Below are 24,918 nucleotides of genomic sequence, written 5' to 3' on the forward strand. Positions count from 1 at the left end.
ATTTTTAACGCAATCTATATGTTTGAAAACACTTCCTTGTAAACTACGTTTGTCGTACTTGTGCGCACTCCGTGTTCTTTGTCAAAAGAAAGTATCTTCAGACCTTTTTTGCTCGTAACTCTGGAAGCAGCAACATAAAATTGGCTTTGGCTAAAAACAGGTCCCGGGAGATACAGGCCTACATGAGACAAAGATTGTCCTTGACTTTTATTTATAGTCATAGCAAAACAAACCATTAAAGGAAATTGCGTCTCTGAAATCTAATAGGAAACTTGGTGGAGTCCGACGGCACAATGTCATTCTTGGATAAAAACTTTTGCACCCACATTACTTCCGAAAATAACAGTAGCTTCAATAACACAATTACCTAAATGATTGACGACTAACCTCGTGCCATTACATAATCCAGATGTTTAATCAATATTACGTAGAAGCATAATCGGCGCACCAACCTTTAATCGTATGCTATGATTTGGGAGGCCAGAGCATTTTATTGTATTGAGGAATTCAGTGGATTATATTTCGTGGACTCCAAAGTTTCCTTCCTCTTTGCTTATAGCATACGAACTCAAATAGACTCTCTCTTCTCCTGGAATAGTAGATAGAACATTATCATTTACTATCTCCACTATCTCATTTGTTAGGGCCAAAATAGCTCTTTTTTGGAAATATTTAGCTTCCCAAATATGCTCCCGTAGGTCTGGATACGTGCTCTCAACAATTGCTGAAATCGGATCGGCCCCGGGATGAATAAGGATATCTTTTGCAATCTCGATGACGGCTTTGCCATCATTAGGACCGCTAGCATTTCCATCTCCTACGCTTATAATTAGTATCCACTCTGAGAATTCTCACAATTCATCAACAGAAGATTTCGAGGGACCTGATTGTAATCTCATATTGGGAGTAAGTCTTAGGACCTTACACGAATCCCATAAGTAAGATGAATTAACGGTGGCGAACACGATATCCTGCCTAGTTCCTTTTGGTACAACTGGTAATATCTGCCTGAGATCAGCACCGAATACTATCACTATACCTCCAAATGGTCGATGCAAGTTATCCCTATCAACAAACCTCATTATGTCCCTCAAACTTCTATCAAGTGCTTCAAAACAATACTTATGCATCATTGAAGCTTCTTAATGAGAAGAGCAGCTAATTCTGACCCAGGGCAAATCCCGGCACAAGTAGAATTCTCATTTACATTCAAAGGGATACCAAATCTAGAATTAGTTGTTCTTCCGCGTGGAAGGAGGAGAGAAATAATTCCACTCGAAGCTACTGGCAATACGATTTCGCCCTTCTTTCTTATTGCAGCACATATTGTTTTCCAAACATATGTTTTACCCGTCCATCAATAGCCGTAAACGAAAAATACACCTCCTTCTTCACTCGACACGGTATCTTATACTTCTCGATAAATCATCGACTGCTCATCAGTTAAACCTTTATACAATTTGTCGTGTTCCAAGGTCATTTCCTCAATGTCATATGAAAGCTCATCTGCTATAAGCTTGTTTTGTCCTTCAAACATGATTAGTTCATCTGGAAAAGGCATTTCACTAAATTTATGCAAGCTGCTACCATTATTTTGGAGCATAGTTTCAATCTCAGCCAATGCAAAAGCTTCGATTTGATTGTCAGTTAAATGGAGGTCTATGAAACATATAAAAAAAACAGTAAACTATAGTAAGAATGCAAATTGCTAAAAAGTATCGTTTTTTACTCAAAAAATTTTCGTAGTTATTTACATTTATTTTTTTTGAAGACAACGGTGCTTGTAAAGTATGTCATCATATAATAACTGCCATGTCTTCTGCCAAACTTCCTCCGACTTTGACATGCTACCAGATAATAGTAACATAGAGAACAAATGTCTTAGATAATACCCTGATTCTCTAAAACTTGCTTCTGTTATTGCATCGACATATTCCTTGTTATCATCAAGTAACTCCCTTGCGTAGCAAACTTCCTTGAATGTAGGATACACTAAACCATCAACTGTTCTAATGTCATCATAGCATGTCGCGCCTTTTACAAAATTCAATAAAGTTCTAAGATAGAACTTCTCCCCAGATCCTGGTGAGACGTGGTAGATTCGTCCTATTGTGAAACCGTTAGCTCTTGGTGTCCACTCTCTTTGTGTCTGTTTCCAAACAAATTTTGTAGGGAACTCCACATAAGTAAGCACTCTAGATTCTTCATATTTTTGGTTACGTTGCATCTAAGATAGAAATTTTGTATTGTCAATATGAGGTCTGTCTAGTACTGATTCCACATCAGCATGGTCATTAAACAAAACGATTTGTTCTCCTGGTAGATGAAAACTTAATCTTTCAACAGCAGGGGTTTGATAATGTATGCTGAATCCAAAAATCCTCCAAATTGCTTCACAAGCTGAAATATATCGGCAATCATAGTACATCTTTATCTCATCTATTTCTTTAGCTTCACCTTCTTTCTGTTTATCTTAATAAGCCGCAGTTGTAACCCTATCATATCCCTTATTTATATATTTAAACAAATATTTAATTGATCTAGATTGGTTACACCATTCCACGTTTATGTGTCCTTGATATTTAAGAAGCAATTCAGCATTATACGGAACAACATACCGATTATCAAGGTGAACCCCACTCTTCTCAACTATAGATCCATTATCTCTTTGCCTGTACACTGGATATCCTTCATCATCTACTCTAGTTTCATCATTGAACCTCTTGGGAAAATGCTTACTGCATTGCTTGTCAATCATACACGGAGCATTTGTATTTGCTCACCCACATGGACCGTGCATCATGTACTCGCTTACTACTTGATATAGTTTTGGATCTTCACATTTATCGGGCAACTCAGCACAAATAATCTATCAATATCTGAAGTAACAAGGTATTTGTCTTCCTGATGCATGAACAACAAAATATGAGCGTGCGGCAAACCACGCTTTTGGAATTCAACTGTATAAACCACTGAAAATAAGCAGACAACAAAATAATTTTTGATATTCAAATTAAATACAATATATAACGATAGCAATCCAATTTAAAATAACATAATATAATAATAATAATAATAATAATAATAATAATAATAATAATAATAATAATAATAATAATAATAATGATAATGATAATAATAATAATAATAATAAATATAATAATAATAATAATAATAATAACAACAATAATAATAATAATAATAATAATAATAATAATAATAATAATAATAATAATAATAATAATAATAATAATAATAATAATAATAATAATAATAATAATAATAATAATAGAAATAAGGACGATGTCTAACATACCGGCCCTAACCCTGCCAAATATTTTGCGGTCTTTCAGATCTTTCACCAGCCGGTCTAGTTTCATCTTAAAAACTCGACATATGATGTCTGGCCTATCCTCTGGCCTTAGGCCTCTTTTTTTTTACAAATCTAGTAAGCTCTGGCCACTTCGGATTACACGTAAATGTTACGAATATATCTGGATAACCATACCATCTGCAAATAGCCATCGCATCTTGATAGTTTTCTCTCATATAACTATGTCCTCCTGTGAAGGAAGATGGCAATACTATACGACTTCCAGTCGAAGATCCCTCCGTTTCACCTCTTTCGACAACACCTCTTAAATTCTTAACATTCGCGGCTCTCAAGCTTTGTTGGTTGTGTCTAAGAAAAGACAACCTTTCAGCTTTAATCATTGTGTAAGCATCTACTAAGAATTGTTGTAACAACCTCCGAGATAATAGTATTGTTGCCGCCTCCGGAGCTCGGTCTTGTATTTTATATGCAAAAAACTCACGCATTGTGAGTTTAAACCTCTTTCCTGTTGAACCGTCTGTTGGAGTTCTTATCTCTATGCATAATATCTGCTCTAAATCCATCTTCTCCGTATGGAAATAATAGTGGATATTGCATAGCGAGGTAAGAAGGATGAAGTTCGAAAATTTGTTGTAGCTTTCCACCCTTCGTTTCGATAATTATATCTCTTTTGTCGGCACTATCAATATCTCCTACGATAAGTGCAACTACTTCTTATGTTGTTAGCAAATTGTAAGTTCTTCCATCAGACTCTCTTTTGCCGATAAGTTTTAATTTCAAATTCTCACACGTGTTAGATGCGAACCGATCCCTAGCCATTCTAAAATTATGAGCTAAAGGGTTATTATGATCTAACATATCTTGTAATTGTGCGACTAAGCGATCTGCAAACTTGTCTGGGTTTGACGTACTGGTAAGACATAATGAAAAATAAGTTAGATTTTGAAACAGAATATGTAAATTAAACAATTAAAGTTGCAATGATACTTAAATCCATTTACTATGTTGTACCTTGCAGCTGTTTTCCTGTTCTTTATTTCATCCTTAGTATCATATATATGTAAAGTTGAGAAAACTTTGGTCGTGCACCATCAGCAGGCAACAAAGTACCTTTAAGTGATGATTTTGACCACCGATTTTGTAATTGTATGGACCTCGACCTTTAGTTGTAGGTGCAATAATCCTTCCACCCATTGATGTAAACGAATACATCATATTATATCCTCTTATATTCTCAAGAAAGTGGTTGCTTCTATTATGTTTATTCTTCAATAGATCATAAATAATTTGAGGTGGATGTTTTAGTAGAGGTAACTGAACCTTCCCTTGCATGCAACACAACGAAAACTTTGGCTTGATTTTTTTGGTTTTCTTGTTGACTCTCTCATCAAACCACATTTCCGCGCCACAAAACTCACAAACATATGTTGGGTCTCCTAAATTTGAGTAGCTCTCTGTGAAAAAACAAAATCAGTAATAAACATGCGATGTAAACATAAATAAGAAGAAAACACAACAAATTATAATAATAAGTACGACGTTTCGCATGATTTGCAATAGTTATTAAAAAATTATATGCCAACCAGTAACGATATCCATATAATTGAGGTCTTTGTCACTATCGTATCCTGTAACACACTCATCTTGAACGGTAGTATTTGATTGGTCATGAGAACTTGATTCAATAATTTCATCTTTATATAACAGTCATAAAAAATAATGCATTTTAGATATGATGTGAAAAGTACTTCAAATATTACATATATTAAATAAGTAAATAATAAATTAATACCATTTATAATTCTTCGTGTAACTGTTTTAAGGATATTTGAACTTCGAACCACATGTCTCTTAGATCTAATATTACTATGAGATTGTGCCAATTCCAACATGTCTCTAGAAACCATAGAGCTGCCTATTAATTATTGCGTTTTAGTTAATATAAATAAACAAATCGATGTAATTATCGAATACAATCACTTCATTGAAAATTAGAGAATGCATACCTCGAGCTCTTTTTTCTAACATAATCAGCTTTCTGTTACTTCTGGCAATATCAGAAGGAGATTGTGTGGCTAAAGTAAATGTCAAATAAATATCATCATGAGATTTTGCATATTAATTTTATCTAATCGATTAATATAAATAATAATAATTAAATATCGGAATGTATGTATAGCTTATACCGTTAATAACAATGCTGGTAGGATTATTGTTAGCAATAACTATGTTTAGCGGTGCCTCAAAAGACGACTTAGAAGATGATGATTGCAAATCTAGAACAATTAAAATTTGTATATTAATTATGTTAATATCAACATTAAATTTAATTACCATATAAAGGGAATTTATCATATATTTACCTATACGCCCCAATGGAGTAGTACAAATAATACTTGAATCATTAAATATTGTTCTTATTGACGGTGAATTAACAACGGATCATCTGAATATAATACGAAAAGATAAAATAAGTTTATATTTAACTTACGATAATATTTTTTATAATAATAGCCTCTATAGTACACATCTATATCGTTCAATGAACGACAAAAAACATTGGAATTAAATACGGATTGTTGCGTCCCTAAATTGGCCGAAACTTTTTCACGTCTTTGTAATAATATTAGTTTTCTTTTTTGCCTTGCACATCGTTGTTCAATTTGTTTTGATACAATTTGATTTAGAGATCTTGAGGATACTGCAAAAAAACAAAAACAATACAATACAAAAAGTAAAGTTATATAACGATAATATAATTGCCAAATGAAAACCAAACAAACGATAATTTGTCATTATACTAATTAATTAAATTTAGAATAACAATATTTTATTATGACTATATCTTAAGTATTCATAGTATCACAAATAAATTAATATTGAGAGGGTTAAAGATAATATGTTTACATATAAAGTCTTCTTAAAATTCATGTTTTTTGACATTAAAATAGACTGCTTTCATGAAATTAACCTATATATTATTTGTTTTCTTTTAAAAACATAGAATAACATTAGTAACATACCATTTGACTATGTACATTATAAGCCAACATGTAGTGATTATATTTCGGTCAAAACAAAATTTATAACCAACATTTGTTATTATATTTGTGATGATTCACATTCCTCATTTACTTCATTTCATTTCTCAAACTCATGCAACAACTTCTTTTATTCTCTATCTCTCTAACTTCTCTCTATGATTCTTCAAATACCTCTTCATCTACTCCTCCAAAAATTTCGAAATATTCTTCATTTCTCACGATTTTGTCCTACAAAATTTTTATTTTCAAAATCAAATACACAAATTCACCATCAAACATGAGAACACAAAAAAAATCAGATTTATTTGGTTCGAAATATCTCCGGTAGACAATAATATGGAAATGCTACATAATTCCATTTTTTCGAAGTTTTAATTCGGAATTTCTCAAATGTTGATTAGTTATGGATAATTCTAGCAAAATGTAGTTGCATGCCATCATCTCAACACATTCAAGATGGAAATTAAAGATTTTTGGTAAGTTTTAACATTCTTTTATTTTCGTTTTTGTTTATATAGTTTCTGTTATATGGATATGTAGTTTTATATTTTTTTTTGCTTTTTCTTATAAAAATATGAACAAATACAATAATGAATATTCGAAATTTGTTTTGCATGTAAAATTTGATGAATAATGGGTGAATTTAAGCTAAATAAGTTTAATAGGAAGTGACAAAAATATTTCGTTTACAATTTTTTTCTTCTGATAATAGTATACATGATGAATCTATAATTAAAATTTTTCTTTCATTATAATTATTCATATTACTGGTTATTAATACAAATATGATTGAGTAGTTAGATTCCATATTAATGTTTCTGGAAAATTACATTTTTATCTTCAATATAATGAATGTAAGAAACAAATATTTTTGGTAATTTTAACATGTTTTTTTTTCCGTTTATGTAGATATAGTTTGTCTTATATTTATATGCAGTTTTTTTTTTTGATGTTACTTAAAAAGATATGAATAACTACAATAAATTATATTGTTATATTGATTTTCATGTAAAAATTTGGTCAATTATGGGTCAATTTAAGATACAGAAGTTTAATAGGAAGTGAAAAAAATATTTTGCATATACAATTTTTTTCGTACGAACATATAATATACATGATGAATTTATAATTACAAATTTTTCATTTAATTATTAATATTATTGGTTATTATTACAAATGTGATTGAGTATTTAGATTCATGTTAATATTTTTTTAAAATTAAAATGTTATCTTCAACATAATAAAATAAGAAATAAAGTCCTAATATTTTTTAATTATAATTTAAATTTAAAACAGTGTACTATTGAATAATAATATGATTTTATTGGTTTTAAAATTATAGATCTTGGTGGAATATCAACTATAAGTTGGTATATTTTATATTCGGTTCACTTGAATTGAATTTCAGGTAAAATTTTATATTTAATGTTTTTTATTTCTGTCTATAAATATATATTTAACCAAGGTCGATTATAATATTTATTTATACGAATTTTGCAATTATGTAGTTAAAATTAAAAATGGGGCATGTCAGTATGTTGCAAAGGAGATTTAGTAGACTTCAAGAAAATACATTATAAGGTATTAATTTCTTTATTTTTTTATTTTTATGCACAATATGTATACTTTCTTGAGTAAATAAAAATTGGAAAAACTTAAATATGCACAACATAATCTAACATAAACATATTTTAATTTGAAAAAACAAATATTAGTGCAATACAAATAAAATCTAGATGTTTATTAATCAAATTTTTGTGCTGTGTTTTGTAATTAGATTAACTTTGATTTTCCAAATGCAAGCTTAAATTATTTGAATCAATTGTTAAGGATATGTATTAAAATGTTATTCCATACGACTAAACGAATATATGAAGAAAAATTAATTTTTTTATTTACAGTAAATTGGTAAAAATGTTGTTTCTATTAGTTTTCAAACTAACGATAAATAAAACAAAAAAAATATGATATCTATTATTACTATAACATATTGTATGTCATCTATAATCACAAATAGAGTAGTATAAAAAAATAACATAATTCATGAGCTTTTAACTATTTTAACATTATAATGGGAATATTATGCAATATAAATACCATTAGATATATCGCATAAAGGAGTTCTTCGAGTAATACAACTTATGCGACTTCTTTGAGAATGAAAATGTAGTTCTTGTTCTTGACTAACATTATCTGCAAAAAATCAAAAAAATGTTAAATGATATATTAGAAGCAAATATGTATAGACAAATACAATGAACAATATATACCATGTAACATGTTATGATTTTTGTTACGCTTTTCATGTAATAAATATTTCCTGTTTTCCCTTGCTAATTTGTACTTCTCTCTTTGCGTATTGCCCCTTGCATATATGATTGGTGAATATGGATTTTCATTTGATTGCACTTGTATTTCAAAGCTTGTCACAACTATATCCATACCTATTAAAAAGTGGGAAGCTATGTTATTGTAGCTTAGTAACAGTGGAATTACAATCTTGCCCTCTCAACTTGCTAAAATTAGCTGGCTGCCATTAATCACGCCTCGTGTGTTCAGCCTGGTCTTCACCTTCATCACCTGCAAGTTTCCACATCTTCATTTTCTCCATCTTCATTGCCTCCTGTCGTCTTCACTGTCTCTCCTCTCTCCTCTCTCTTCTTCTTCATTCCCACTTTTCAAATTCCATCCCCTTTTTTCCGTCGAATTCCTCCGTTTTAGGGTTCCGTCTACTTACACAAAATCAAACCCAATTTCTAGGGTTTTTGCGACAATGGCGAGAGTGAAGAAAGAGGCAGGTAGCATAAGCAATAATACTAACACACGAGTTAGAAAATTAAGGAGTAGCAAAATTGAAGCTAATTCAACTTCTAATCAGCAGGAGCAGCAACATGTTGATGAAGTTGTAGTAAGGAGAAATTTGCGTTCTAGATATCTCGCCGTCAAAAACTTACTTTCTGGTAACTTTTTATTTCAATTTTGTGGTTTGATTGGGAGTTTGTGTTTTGTTTGAATTGTAATGCTAAATAGATTGTTGTAATTTGTAGGTGATACGCATGATTTGTCGCAGCCGGATTCGCAGAGGTTTAAGTCTATTATTGATGAAGGGGAGAGTTTACATGCGAAAGGTATACACATTAAGTTTAAATTTGGGGTTTATGTTGTAATAATGCCGAAATTTGCTAATAATTATGATGCTCTTCATTCATTGGTTATTTTGATGATTTTCAATTGCTTGCTATTTAAGTGTTTTAGGGTTTTATTTTAGTTCTGAATTGACAAATTGTTAGAGATCAGCAAAGAATATGTGATTTACTCCTGTTTTTACTTCATTTCTCTTCACTTGTGTTGATTTCTTACTAAAATTTCCCAAAGAATATGCGATTTCCCCCCATTTATGAGTTTGTGCTTCAGATTATCCTTTTCTCGTGGTAAAATGTCGGCTTTCTTGATCGATTTTCTCAGTCCCCTCTCTGTTTTTCGATTTTATTAACTAGATTTGTTATCTGGTTTCAACTATTATTTTTGCTCAATATTTGTTTTTTTTGCTAGATTTTTTATTTGATTTCAATTGTTAATTTTATTATCTGAAAATAACATTTTGCTTATTAACATTAGAAGCTTAGATGATGGAATGTGATCTCACCCATTATATCTAGCTTAGAGATAGCCTCATCTCTATGATTCTTACATGATGCAAGAATACAATGGGACGCCATTGGGAGAGCTATGCCCTCATGTTTGTGCAGTTGCTGAGAAAGGGAATTATCTAAGCATATGTGGATTGACCCTTGTTTTGCTTTTATGAAGTTGTTCAACTAATCTGTGTACTGTATAGGCTTTTGATGAGGCTATCTCTGAGCTGGATACAATGGGTGAGAACTCATACAAGGACAACCCATTGATTATGCAGCTGCAGCGTGAGCCTGACCTTGTTGATTTCAGATAATGCGGTATATCTATCTATTCCTAATGAGTTTCCTTATGCCTTTTGCAGCTTATGCCTATTAGGAGAAAAAACTGACATCACTACTCCTCAATTCCCTTTCAAAGACTCTATACTCATTTTCACAATCTCAACTCTACAGATTTCAGCCTAAAGTGATTTCACAAACCCGATCTTCACTTCAATTCGCCGCCTGAGATTTTCATATTTGACTGTGCAACTATTCATGTGCTCCAGCTATTTGCACGTTGATCATCAATTGAAGGTTTCATCTTCATTAAAAAGTTGAATTTTGTTATTGGTGTATTGAGTTTTGTTACTCCTGTTTTATATATGTGAAATTATGATGTTTAATTGGTTTTGTCTAGATTGAGTTCAATTATATGTGGCTTAATTAATGGCTTTTGGGGTTTCATTTTCTGAATTCACCTACCTAAGCTTCAAGTATCTAAATTTTCAGTTTCTTGGATATTCAGTTTGGATAATTGGTGGCTGAGTTTTCATATTTCATAAATGCATTGGAATGTTCTTGCTTAAATCCGTGTATACCATATATGTGTGCATGGTTGTGTCCTGGAATTTATTTGTTTAGCTAATTATGGTGGAATAGTTGATATTATAGTGATTTATTTGCTGCTTTCTTTCGAATTTTTGTACGGTAATTTGTTGCTATTATTTTGAGATGGGTTCGGGGTGTGTGTTACTGTTGTAGTTTTTGTTGCGAATTCGATTATTGTTGATGTGTTGTTGTTACTGCATTTTTAACTATGTGGTTGATAGAAAGGGGTGGCGGTTGATGTATTATGGCTGCTACTATAAATCCATATTGTGCTACCTCTGGTGCTACGATATGTTTTTAATTTGTTACTATACGCAAGCTGCTGCTGCCCCTCTTTCTATTGTACCCTGCTGCTGCTTCACCCCTACAAAATATAAACCCTGAAACTAAACTTGAACACCAAATTACACTTTAGTGAGGAGTAATAGTGAGTTGATGCTCTAGAAAGGCTACCATAACTTTCACCAGTAGTCGATTATTGTTGATGTGGATTTTTTCAGCCTACTTTTGTTATGAATGTATATCTTACTATATTACTCGAGCTCTACTTTTGGTCTCTTATTAATAATTATCTATAATTACCTCTACTCTTATAATATAAATATATAATCATCTATAATCAAGCAATCAAGTATTATATAATCAGTACTATATAATATAGTCCACTTTATTAAAAATTTCCCTTTGCCTTTAGTCTCTTATTAATAATAGTGCTTTGTTATGTGGATTAATAAGAGAGTATTAATAAGGGTGGAAGAATAAGCGAGTATTAGTAAGTGAATGAGTGAAAACATGTACGTAAAAGTGGGGTTGCCTCCACTTATTATCTTACCAAATACACCCATAACGTATGTTGTGAAAATAAGTTGTTATGGAAAGACCCACCTCACATTCCCCTCTACCCTTATATGCTGCTTCCCCTTGTTGCTACCCTTCCTTTCTTATATGAAGCCCCTTGCTGCTCCCCCTGTTGCCTGTTGTTTACAATTGATGTTGCATTCTACTATTGTCACTGCTGCCACGTGGTAGATGATGCCGATGTGCAAGCCCACATAACAATGTGGCATGGCGCTTGTTTGTGGGTTTATATATATGTGTGCGTGATTCAGTTTGTATAATGTGTTGTCGAGATGTTAATATAGTTCAATTGTTTGTTACACTACCAAATTTTATCCTATTGTATATGATGCCAAAAAATGATTGGAAAGTCATTAAGCTCTTACAAATATGATGTTTGTTTAGCATTCCCGCCTTTGGCCCTATTCCAAAAATGTTGGCAAGGATGACTTTCAATGATATTTAGTGTAACTAACATGTATTATTTCTTGAGTAAGAATTCAATATAGATGTAATATGCTTTCGTTCTTATTTAATGGAAATTTCTTTTATCTTAAAACAACCTTGTCAGTACATTATCAAGAAAATACCTCGGATCTTTTCACTACAATAAAATTTCCTTTATCTTAGTGAAATTTTTCTTTATCTTAAAACAATCTTTCTATAATTTATATTACAACTTGAATCTACAATAAGGATTATGATTACTAAAATGTTCATATTATAAAATATGAGTTAGAGAGGGGGAAAGGGTATAAGGTGAGAGAAATAAGGGGAAGAGAAAAGATGGTGGAAGATAGAAGAATTTATAAGACAAGTTAATGCAAGAAGCCTTAAAAAAGCAACAATAAAAAGTGAGAACATGTAAAAAAGGAGATAAATATATAAAGGAATTTGAAGTGAAAAACATGAAAAAAAGAAAGTTTTGGTATGCTATTTATGTAGTGATGAGCACTTGAAGTTTGGGTGCTAGAATTTCAAATTAATTTGATTTGTAATAGTATAAGATAATCAAAATGTCTTCTCATAGTTGTGAAGCTATACGGTGGGAACCTTTGACTTGGATCTTATATATGCTAATTGCTATGTGTAAAATCTAAGTCAAAGGTTTCCACTGTGAAAAGTCGAGCGACATTCAGCTGTCCATTAAATTGATTTTGAATGAGATCTCTATTCTCGTTCATGGAAATAAACCTTATTTAGGTCTGTCATAGAATATGCCATTAAGCAGAAATATTGGTCAGAGGGAAAGCAACTTACAGATGCACCAAATGATATTGCATTTATCATATCTTTAATTGTGCTATATACAATTTTATGTAAATTTGTATTGGATATGTGTTTACTGTGATTTCCCCTTAACTTAAATGTATGATATTATCTTGATTTCGGAGAAAAAAATGCGGTCGTTGTTGCGTTCACGGGAATGACTTGTAATGGAGAAGCATAACGTTTCGCGGCCAACGCGGCATAAATTTTTTTTTAAAATTCACATTAATATGTTCTAACCTTATTTGCTTTGTTTTAGTTTATGAAACATTATTAATCAAATCTATCATAATATCATGTTTCATTAGTTACATAATTAAATCGTAAAATATTTTTGGCCAATATTTAAAAAGAACGGATGTAATGGGGACAAAAGCGTTCTAACGCGGCGAGTTAGCGTTACACAACGGACAACGCGGCGAGAAGTATGTGAATTTTTTTATGGCGCTCCGCAATTGGATTCCGCGAAACAGCAAATTCAAAATTCCGTTATAGAATGACCGTTATGTAACGGAACGGGAGAGTTTTAATTCCATGCATGCTTGATTTGCATGTGTTTTGATCATTTTGATTCAGGGTTATATAGTGAAATTCTTATATATGAGAATATAACTAGGAAATGAGCTTGTTTAATTGTTTACTGCTAATGGGGTGCCTATATGTTTATTCTTGTTTAATGTTTATTACTCTTTTTTGACGTTATGGAAGCATGGTGGAGAGATGTGAATGCCACAGACCTTAGTCAGCAGACCTCGTTGCATTGGGCTGCTGCTAGTGGTTCTGCCGTGGTTGCTTGTTGCAGAATTGGGCACGCGTCGAGGCTTCAAATGCCAATGAGTATAGGGTAATTGCTTTGCTGAATTGTTTTACACATTAGTACATTATTTGTTTGCAAGTACTACGTAACATTTATATGGAAGTTTGTTTGTGCCAATCTTTTGGGTATAAGATGAATTGCTTCCAGAACTAGGAATTTATTCTTTAGAAAATATCTAAATTCACCAAGCTAGGTACTTGCTGTTAGGATGTTGTGCATATCATAGTATAATTTGCAGAATATTGTTTTGAATATAAACCGCATCACCACATACAATGCTTTTACTTTTGCTAATAATTTTTTTTATACCTTAGGGGGCCACGCACTAACTAATTCGTGGGACGGGTGTTTGGTTTTTTTGCACTGACTAATTCATAGGTGGAAATAGAACTTTATTCTAAACTCAATGCACATTAAGTATTTATAACTTGAGAAAGTTTTCATTATAACATACAGAATGTCAATACATTTTCTTGTGAGATTAGCCTGGATTAGATTAATCTCGTTAATCTTCGGGGAGAACCTATATTAGATACGGAAGTGACCCGTATTGTGAAGAAAGTTCTTGGAAAAGAACCTTGTCTAGCCCATCTAACAACCCTACAATTTTCTTTTTCTTTAATATATCAAAAGCAAAAATTGCTCGTAAATTCTTATGGATAGTGTTATGAGTCTATTCTCTTTGATAAAAACAAAATGATTTTCAAATAATTTTGTGATCGTGCACAAAGACGAATTTAATATCTCTTGAAGCAGTTCCAAGTTTGCAAATGTTGTTTCTAGACATTTTGACTTTACTTTTTATAAGTGTTCTTCTGTGAGGAAACTCCAAAATTTTGGAGAAAGTTTGTAATGGTTGTGAGGCTTTAAGTGGGATGTTGAACATTTGTCTATTCTTAGCTAGCCGTCTTTTCTTCTTTTGCTGTTTTTAACTTGTAATTCTACTATTTTGGGTGGCAAGCTTTGATGGAATTGCAAAAGGAAAACAACTATTTTTTCGAACATTTTTTTTCCTTTATAAACTTGGTTGTACTTTTGATTTAGAAAAGTATTAGATCATACTTTCGGAGATCGCAAAACTTGTTATGTTTATTAAGTGCTAAACCTTTCTGATCTCATTTTATCACTTTTATGTTAAATCATGTCTTTTTTGTTGTGGGAGTTGTATTTTTGACTACTTTTGGATGTGGGGTGGGGTTAGGATGTTGGGTGAGAGAAGAGAGGGGCAGCAGCTATGGAAGGGAGGGGATGAGAGGAGAGAGGAGAGATGAGAGAGGAGAGAGAAGATTACATAGATCATAATCAGAAGCAAGTTTTGCTTGATGCATTTCAGCCAAGAACAACAGAATTTGTTGGCCAAAAAAAAAAATGTAGCTTTAACTGTAGACCAAAAAAGTAGTTTACTTGAAGTTTTTGTCACTTAATGTAACAGCAAACTAGAAACTAAGTCGATGTAAAAAAAAAAAAAAAGTCACGTACCAAAAAATGAATATATGGCCTGAGTCTATAAGCAATTGATGGGTAGACATTAGATTAGCAGATACAACCCACTAGATTGTTGAACCTTGTTAGGTTGAGCACCAAGTGGAGACTTGGCTAGGAGCTTCTATGTTGTGTGTAACTTTAAAATAGTGTGGTAATATACTATAATGATCTTTGATCATCCCAGATGAATAATCAACAAGCTAGGATTATAGTTGAACACAGATTATGGACAAATCATCACGAACATTGGACATACCTTGTCTAAGAATATAGACCTATATTTAGCATCTCAAGTGGATTGATCTCGTGTCGTTAAACTTGCGTTAAATAGATGAGATCGTAAGGCGGATTAGTATATGCGTTTGAATGTGTTCATTTCATGCAATCTTGCAGTGTATAAATTTTGACCTACAAAACTATAGTATATACTATATAGGTTGCTTGCATATCCTTATACGCATTTGTTTTTTAAGAGGGGCAGATTTTTTTACTTTCATAGTGCTAATTTTTGTATTTTCAGTTTTCCTTTTACGGAAAGTTAGCTTAAAGCGAATGTTCATTTCGGTAACTCTTGAGATGTATGCCTTATGTTTCCATCATTTTGTGCTTTTGGCTGAGGAATACAATGTAGACCTCTTTCTCGAGGTTATATGACTAGATGTTGTTCATCTTTATTTCTTCATTGCTATATTCCTTTCTATTAACATTGTTGTACATCTGCATTATTCTATCCAGCCAATCATATGAAACTTGATTAAACTTTGTGCTGCAGATCACCGTGAGAGACAAAAAGCAAAGAACAAAACCAATTGGTCATAATAACTTGCCATGCATAAAAGTAAAGTCAAAACTCAAAAATCTTTTTATTACTTGTAGTTATGTTATAGTAGGTATTCATCCGAATCATCATCATAATGTACTTCTGCTCAATCAGGGTTTAGTTCTTGTAGGCTTGTAGTATCGTTTGATTTTTCTAAGCACTTAAGTAGAAGATCCTTTTGAGAAATTCCCTAATGAGTTTACAATTGGTGGTTGGTGGACTAATGAATGTTCCATCTTCTATTACAGGTTTCAAACAAGGGCATTAGATGATTAACATTTGAAGAAACATGTAAGATTGTAAAAAGTTGATTCGACCATGTGTAATTATTTTTGTAGTTCTATTGTAATTATGACAACTTGCATTTAATGTAAAGATGTTGTTAACTTATACAATAATTTACATTTCTGCAAATAATTCATTTACATGTTTGAAACTTACATAATGCAAGTTGGATCTAAATGTTTCAAAAAAGAAGTTGAGAAAGGACGAAGGAGCAAAGCGGGCGACCAATGCAAAATTGCCTTTATTTTTCAATAAATGATTCTCTATAAAGGAAAGCAATGAGAGAAGTTAACTAGGATTTGCCTTCATTGTCTATGATATAAACCTTGAGTAGTGTAGTTGCCCTCTTTGTTTTATACCTAAGAGGGCAAGTTTATTGTCATGGTTGTGGATGGAAGCTAAGAGGGCGAGAAAGTTGCCCTATCGACTGTCATTTTTTATTATTTTTGTTCCAACTTATGGTTAGAGGATGAGTCTATTTTTTTTCAAGGCTTTGTTTGTTTTGTGGCTTTGTTTTTGTTCAATGGGAGCAGATCTTTTAGCGGAAAGTTATATGCGAAAAAGAGAAATATGAGGAGAGAGAAACATGAGAGCAGGAACACAAGAAAAGAGAGTAAAATGGAGGTAGAATTGATGAAACTTGCTTTTTTCTAATGATATTATTGGTGATGATACCTTATTCATGCTTTTTCTATATGTTGTTTTCATCTTGCAATTTAAGCTCTATCTTTTCTTATTTTGCAGGGGAAATTGAAGTTGAAGAAGCAGTTGGGGCCTCAGAGAATAATATATCCACAACTATACTTATGACGGTGGAAATCGAGCTGATCTTCAAATAAAAGGAATCTGCAACCAATCTATTATAGTCGGATGGAGAGAACCTTCACTCACGATCAACCTAGCATCTTTTGTTACTATAGCATGGTTAATACTTTATTACAATAGTGGTCTAAGGGTGTTTAAGAGGAACATAAAGGCTCATATGACTCCTTGTTACTGCAAAGACCCTTATTAATTTTGTAATTCAACAATATACATATATGTAATTCAACAAAATGTGTCTCAATTTAACGTCTACCTAATATAAACTACTATCTTTTGCTGCTAGGCATGATATAGTACTTGCAATGTCTAATAGATATAGTAGTTGGACAACATTTTAGAGAAGGCACAAGACCTATTTTATAACCCAAAAACTATTTGGACTAACAAAGCATTTATGTAATATGATATGATAGCCTTATTAGCTTGCCTACATGTTCATATAATATGCACTGTTTTTAATTCATTTCGCCAATATTTGCATTAAGCCATTCCTAATAGTTTTTGCTTTCTTGGGGGGCCGTGCGCGATAGCGCACGGTCCAACAACTAGTATTAAAAAATTATCAAATATGTCACAACTATCCACATTCGAAAATGATGAAATTTAAATTATAAAATAATGATAAATATATTACCATTTGAAATATCGCTTAAATGAGAGCGTCGACTTGTAAAATCCTCTTCTACTCTTGGCGGCAAAGTATGGGATTGGATTTCGAGTAAGTCTGCTAATCAAACATATAATTTAGTAGAAGGAATACTTGTATAAATAATAAACGTACATATTGCCATGGAATAAATTACATCTACATTAGATAGTGTTTGCTATTTCTGAAAGTTAACAACTTCATCAATTGTAATTAATAGTCTTAAATATAATGTTTTATTGAAATAATAATATTTTATTTGTTTTGTTATTTTCATGTGGATATGCATTCAAATAACATGAGTATAATCAAACACTTAATAACACATCGCATAAGATATATGAAGAATTTAGGTGAGAATCCTAATACTTATATATTAGACTATTTATATATTATTTTTCTTTGCTTTGAAAAATGATTACTAAATCGTTTATAATTAGTTTTTATAAGAAATATATGATATTCCATCAATATCGTGAAATGTTAAATGTAATAATTAGTTACTGTAATTTGTTTATAGTTTAATTGTAATTTAATAATTAGTTATATTGTATTTATTAGGAAGAAGATGGAATATCATATATTCATATATAAAACCTAACTATAAACGGTTAGATGAATACATACCTGTATGATATGCATGTCGTTTTGAACCCCTTCCCTTCTTAACATGACGATATTGTTTTGATGCACTTGGATCATCATTTTCATTATTCATTTCGAATTGGTGGATGAATTGAAATATCAAAAATGAATAATCATACTCTATCTTAATATATTATTTGAATTAATATTATAAACTATGAGAATCGATAGACATACTTAATATATATTATGTAATAGGAATACATAATGTATAGTTGGCAAATATTTCAATCCTGATTTTAGCCTTAATTTTAATTATCAAATATTACCTAGCTACAATTAGTTTAAATTATCATGTAATACATATAGAAGGTTTACAACCTTAATATATTTTTTTTATTTGTCAACATCAGAATCATAATGGATATTATAAGATAATATTACCTTAAATTTGACATACTTCCTATTAATACACACCATTTACAATTTTAAAATTTATTAAATAGATAATACTACTAACGTATATATATATTAAGGTTGAAATAAAGGAAATTAGTCCTCAATATATTATATTAATCGACTTTAAACATTATTTTATGATTAGTCAAAGTTATATTGAAATAAGGGGTGAGAGGATATAACTTAAACTATGTAAAAACGTTTAAAATAACAAACATACTTCCGGTATAATAAATTTTGGAGACACAAATTATTAATGTATTAAATCATTATATTAGAATTACGAACATATAATTATACTTAATACATAAATGATAAAAAGAACATAAGTTCTCGATTACAATTGCAAGAATCACATACTATTCTATGATCATGTGAAACTTCGTAGTAGCATTCATGATCTTCAAAAAGATTTCTATCCAGCTTACATGCTTGTTCTCTATATATCACATAAATAAAATCCTGATTCAATAGACATCTTATTTTCTATCCATACTCCCGAAAAATTAGAACGAATTTTCTTCCTACATTCTACAATCTCTTTCAAATCCATCTTCATTAACGTACTTGGTATCATTTTGAAACCAAGTTCCTTGTAACTCGCTTCTTGACTACAAAGATATATAAGTCCCAACAAATAAGTTGCCACTAAATATCCTTCATTTGATGCTTTCTCGAAAAATGCAATACCATCTTCTATCCTCGATTCAGTAAAAAGATCTATAAAAAAAATATATTATATAATAACCTATAAATAGTACTTGCAAAAAAAATCAAATAACATATATTTATAATGTGAATGTGAAGGCCTATCAATTTATAATATATGAAGAAATTATTGTAAAATTACCATTCCAACTCGAACAATAGCCTCAACGTTGTTGCACTCTAAACATCGTGTAAATAAGAAATCCATCTTATCAATGTAATCCCAAGATACACTTAGCAAGCTTTCTATTGATAATTTTTGTAGAACTTTGTCATCTTCACAAATAATATTGAGTGTCTTGCAACTATATCAAAAGAATCATTATCTATAGACATTATTTATAAATAATTTAAAAAAGTATGAATAATTAGTTGAACATGGTTTGTACCTTACTTTGCACCTAATAAATCTCTAAAAGAATTAGCTCCAACACGTGAAATAATATCAACAACAATTTCTATGGGAATGCGTTCTATTATACATATATTTTTAGACTTCATACTAAGAATTAGTTTATACTATTTGGCTTTATAAAATGTTAAATCATATAAGTTGTATAAATAACTTATTTTTAAGTACAATACATTTAGGAATTGAGAAGACATTATATATATGTTGCTTTTTACGAAATCTTAATAAACGTATATTACACGATATTTTATGCAATAAATACATTGTCATAAGATTTGATTTTGTGAATCATGATTTTTCCGATATAAAATATATCCTAACACATGTGAAATTAAAAAAAATGTGCAATTATACTTATGTTAACTAAACATATGACTTATTCGAAATCAATTTTAAAAATGCAATTTGTAATTGACAGATGTTTTTTACATTTACTTACTGGTTTTGGAAAAAGAAAAAATCGGATACTAATCAAATCAAACATTAAACTATTTTAATAATTTTTTACTAAATAATAAATTTAATTGAAAATTACTTATTATTGATGAGACAATATGGAGGCAATGCGTAAACAATATAATAATAAACTTTATTAAAAAATAAATATCTAAATATTATTATGACATAAATGATAGGAAGAAGAAAAGTTCTCGATTACATTTGCAAGCATTACATAGTATGATAGGTTCATATGAAACTTCATAGTTGTAATTATCACCTTCCCAAAGGTTCTTTTTCACCTCATATTTTATATTGTTATAGCATACAAATAAATCGATTAATAGTAATTTTATTTTCTATCCATATAATAGAAAAATGATAGCAAATTTTCTCCCGATATTGGACAATCCCTTCCAATCCCATCTTAATTAGCGTATCTGGTATCATTTTAAAACCAACTTCCTTAGAATTCACATCTTCACTGCATAGATTTATTAGGCCCAGTAAATAGGTTGCAACTAAATAGCCTTCATTTGATGCTTTTTCAAAACTTGCAATACCCTCTTTAATCTTCATTTGAGTAAAATATTGTACCTGGGAGAATTAATAAAATATTAATTATCAACATAGTGTATACAAATCATTTAATTGAGGTATATAATTAATTTACCAAAAAACGGTTACCATTCCAACTCGTACAATAGCCTCAAGATTGTTACACTCCAAACATCGTGTAAACAAATCATCAATCTTATCAATGTAATCCCACGATAAGTTTAGCAAGCTTTCAATAGATAGTTTTTGTAGAATTGTTTCATCGTCACAATTATCATTAAGTGTCTTGCAACTACATTTAGAAATAAAGAATAATAATTATATAGATGCTATATATATATATATATATATATATAATATATATATATATATATATATATATATTTATATATATATAATATATATATATATATATAATATATATATATATATATATATATATTATATATATATATATATATATATATATATATATATATGTAATTTACGAAAATCTCAATCAATTACTAAACACATAACGTACCTTATCTTGCACCTAAGCAAATCAGCAATAGAAATAGTTGCAAGATGTGAAATTATGTCTATAATAATTTCTTGTGGAAGAATTTTTTTTGCTAACTTACGCTTCATAATAATAATGAGTTTATTGTACACCTACAATAACTAATGCGTAAGGAGTAATCAGATTTAGAAGTAATATGAAGACCGTCGAACTCTTTTAGGACCTGAATTAGATTGCATGTCTTATTGCTAACTCATCGCGTAAGGACATGCAACCCCATACAATGATACTTATGTCTATATTATGAGTAATCAGAATTAGATTGATTAACTTATATAGAGTTTATTGTACACATGACTATATTATGCATATATATGCTAATCATGTAGGGCTACTAAAGAGTATGGGTTCGCTCAGTCTTATTGCTAACTTACGCTTCATTATAGATTAAGTATCATTGTAACTTTAATTGTTTAATATAGTGCAAAAAAAATAAATTAAAGTGCAAGGTCAGATTTACAATTTTTTTTCTTTGACCATGAAATTGGGAAAAACATTTGGATTATATTTTTCAGTTATGATCATAAGCTTTCTTTTTTCACTATGAGGTTGAATTTGGATTTCTTCATTGCTTTTCAATTATTTTTTTCCTAATTTCATATCTGTAAAAACAACTTATTAATAAGAAAACGAAATATTGAAATTGCCTCATACATTGTATGTAGTTGACTAATTATATAGTATAATATAATTATAATGTGTGTAAATATTGAATGTATGATGTGTAATTGCATTGGAATATTAATAAAAATGAAGAATTCGAAGTAATATGATTGTTTGAGTCTAGAATAACCTTCAAATTGCATAAAGAACAACCAAAATGTATCAAACCATTAATCGAATTTGAATATAAATATGACAAAAGAATAAAAAGAAATGAATTTATATTACTCAAGAGGGATAAGGATTACATTTGATGAATTAACAAACAATAAAATACATAAAGAAATGATAACAAAATAAACAATGGAATTTAGAGGATGAATTAAAAAACAATTAATTAAAAAAAGTCTATTCCTATTATTCAAATACTAAAATATTATTAAAATAGATCGATGATACTTTCATAAAAATACTCAAAACCTCGATTGTGATGTAATCCTGATGATGATGCTTATGAAACTTTCTTCCATCGCGTTTGGAGAATTCATCCATTATTTTTCGAATTCGGATAAATAAACACATGTAACAATCTTTATTCATTCAAAATTAGTAAAATCGTTCCAATATTATTGAATGATTTCATTGAATGGAGCCATGTTTTCGTTTTGAGAAAGAAAGATTAAGAATGAGAGAGGTTGGATTCAACTTTAGCGGGCCATTTTTTGGATGGATTTTGTGTTTCTATTATGTTTCGAGGAGAACATAATATTGACTTAGAGATAGGGGAAGAAGTTCACATCAATATGCAAATTGAAAAGACGAAAATGAGTTGGGATGTTTGAAGACAAAACGACACTATTTATAATAAAAAATGTTATGTTTGTTTTGCAAATTTATGTTATTTAGGTAATTAGTATCCAAAATTCTGGTTGATTGACAATCAGAATAACTATTGATTGATTGATTGGTAACATGATTTCGGACAGTATAAATTTAAATTAACTGATTGATTGACAATTACCATTAAGGGAGGCAATAATTAAGATTAATTGATAATTTAAATTACTTCCCGTATTTAGTTGGTTAGTAAAATTTTCGTAAATACCCAATATGGCAATTAAAATTTTCGGCCAACACCAATATTAATTTGAATTTTGAATTACGTAATTGTACCCATAATTAACATCAATCACATTAATATATAAATGGAATATCCTTGATTTCCAAAAATCTCACATAATATCATGAAATTACTTGCCTAACTTAAAAAATAAATCAACTTAAATTTCGATTTCCTTTGCATTTTTCATTAAATTTTCGCCCATTATATTTCGAAATGTCACGTGGACACTCTCATTGAGAGTTTTAGTGTGAGAAGCTCTAGAATTGCTCGATTATTGTGAGCTTGACACGTAGGATTTAGGATTTTACTTTAGATAATAGTATAGATACTCCACGTGAGTTTTCTTTTTAGCCCAACAAGAAACAATCCCCTTTTCTTCATATTGCTTCTACTTCATTTGATAATGCGTGTAGTAACTAGTCAATGGCAACATTGGGCTTTAGCCCACTCCTCTAATTCTTGTGAGTTAAAATAACATGAACTCCAAATTCTTTTTTACTTCTTGTTGCATGGAATTGAGTTAAATGGGCTTGACCCATAAATTCTCCAAGGCTCATTTCCATTTCTAAAACTCCAAAAGTATTATTCACATGTCAACATTAGATATATAATTAATAGTATAAAATATGACATAGGTCAAACTAATAAATAATCATATAAGCCCAATTACTAGGTAATTTATGAAAATGATTAAAACCCACAACTTATAGTTATTAATACTAATAATTAGCTAGTAAGAGGGAATATGAAGGTTATAATATATAATAATTCGCACTTATCAGGTAGAATGCGATAGAACTTCGCGCTTTTTACCTGTTTTATGAGATTTTTATGCTTATTTTGGCGATTTGCACATGTTGGTGCAAAATAAAAAGATTCTCGCATGCAAAATGTGTTCAAGAGTAACGCAAGTGAGTTTTACAGTTGTTAAAGTGTGCACATGAGTAGCACAAGTATTTCTCAAATGAAAATTTAGATCAAAATTTTCGAAATATGGGAGGTTTTGTGTCAAGTTTTAGGACGAAACTTCGTTTACGAGGGGTTAAACTGTAATCCCCCGTAAATTTATGGATTTTATTAATATATTTTCGTATATGTATATTTATATTTAAATATTATTTAGTTTTAATTTTAAAATAAGTTATTACTTTAAAGGTTGATTATATGAAAGTCAAAGGAATTATTTTAAGGATTTAATATAGTTAAAATATTTTGTCAACGAATGATATGAAAAACATTTAAAATACTTTTTGGATTTAAAAAAGGAGTTTAAATGGGCTCGAGGAACCCAAATACTTATTCGATTAGGAAAGTAATTCTAGTGATCTTAGGAGTTCAATCATCAATCCTATTCATCACTAAGCTCTATTTAAAGCCCAATTGTCTTTTCCTAAGACCAAAAGAAAAACACACATATAAATACATAAGACCCAAATTTTACCCACATACAAACTTTCCTCTCTCCTTCCTCTCACATCCTGCATTGCGAGTACCGCCTGCTGCTGCCACGTCCCAGCCGGCGCCTTTTTGTCCTCTATTTCCATTGTGTTGGTTTGATTACCTTGTCTTCCTCCTCAAATTTTATTTAAAAATTATGTTTTTA

General features: G+C 30.4%; 2 protein-coding genes across 14 annotated transcripts; one reads left to right on the top strand and one right to left on the bottom strand.

Moving 5' to 3' along the window:
* Positions 1-515: 515 nt before the first annotated feature.
* LOC125493635 (uncharacterized) lies at positions 516-2,758 on the bottom strand. The gene is made up of 5 exons (XM_048637112.1): positions 2,554-2,758; positions 2,273-2,400; positions 1,893-2,149; positions 884-1,098; positions 516-841 (listed from the first exon to the last, which is right to left on the bottom strand). The coding sequence occupies exons 1-5, from the start codon at positions 2,756-2,758 to the stop codon at positions 516-518; spliced, it is 1,131 nt and encodes a 376-aa protein (XP_048493069.1).
* A 6,062-nt stretch (positions 2,759-8,820) lies between these two features.
* On the top strand, positions 8,821-17,473 carry LOC104889476 (non-structural maintenance of chromosomes element 4 homolog B-like). Of its 13 annotated transcripts, none has more exons than XR_007269767.2 (7): positions 8,821-9,176; positions 9,260-9,338; positions 9,426-9,506; positions 10,217-10,331; positions 10,467-13,833; positions 16,064-16,129; positions 16,360-16,556. XR_007269767.2 is itself a non-coding variant. In XM_048636446.2 (5 exons), the coding sequence occupies exons 1-4, from the start codon at positions 9,152-9,154 to the stop codon at positions 16,385-16,387; spliced, it is 432 nt and encodes a 143-aa protein (XP_048492403.1). In that variant the 5' UTR covers positions 8,828-9,151; the 3' UTR covers positions 16,388-16,402; positions 17,141-17,473. The 13 variants fall into 13 exon arrangements, 2 of the variants coding, with proteins under 2 accessions (XP_048492403.1, XP_048492402.1); XR_007269769.2 differs by lacking the exon at positions 16,064-16,129 and adding exons at positions 16,930-17,020; positions 17,141-17,473 and having other exon boundaries at positions 8,827-9,338; positions 10,467-10,589; positions 16,360-16,402; XR_008967542.1 differs by lacking the exon at positions 10,217-10,331 and adding exons at positions 16,930-17,020; positions 17,141-17,473 and having other exon boundaries at positions 8,833-9,338; positions 13,698-13,833; positions 16,360-16,402.
* Positions 17,474-24,918: the final 7,445 nt, after the last annotated feature.

The sequence above is a fragment of the Beta vulgaris genome, chromosome 9 (assembly GCF_026745355.1).
Source record: "Beta vulgaris subsp. vulgaris cultivar EL10 chromosome 9, EL10.2, whole genome shotgun sequence".
Classification (NCBI taxonomy): Eukaryota; Viridiplantae; Streptophyta; class Magnoliopsida; order Caryophyllales; family Amaranthaceae; genus Beta; species Beta vulgaris.

Excerpts from the sequence above, each read along its gene's own strand:
- LOC125493635 (XM_048637112.1), bottom strand. The coding sequence starts at position 2,758 with ATGATTGACAAGCAATGCAGTAAGCATTTTCCCAAGAGGTTCAATGAT. Across the intron at positions 1,099-1,892 it reads GCAAGTTTTAGAGAATCAGG|AAGTTTGAGGGACATAATGA; the intron begins GTATTATCTAAG and ends AGCACTTGATAG. Across the intron at positions 842-883 it reads CAATATGAGATTACAATCAG|AGTGGATACTAATTATAAGC; the intron begins GTCCCTCGAAAT and ends GAGAATTCTCAG.
- LOC104889476 (XM_048636446.2), top strand. The coding sequence starts at position 9,152 with ATGGCGAGAGTGAAGAAAGAGGCAGGTAGCATAAGCAATAATACTAAC. Across the intron at positions 9,339-9,425 it reads CGTCAAAAACTTACTTTCTG|GTGATACGCATGATTTGTCG; the intron begins GTAACTTTTTAT and ends TGTAATTTGTAG. Across the intron at positions 13,834-16,359 it reads CAAATGCCAATGAGTATAGG|GTTTCAAACAAGGGCATTAG; the intron begins GTAATTGCTTTG and ends CTTCTATTACAG.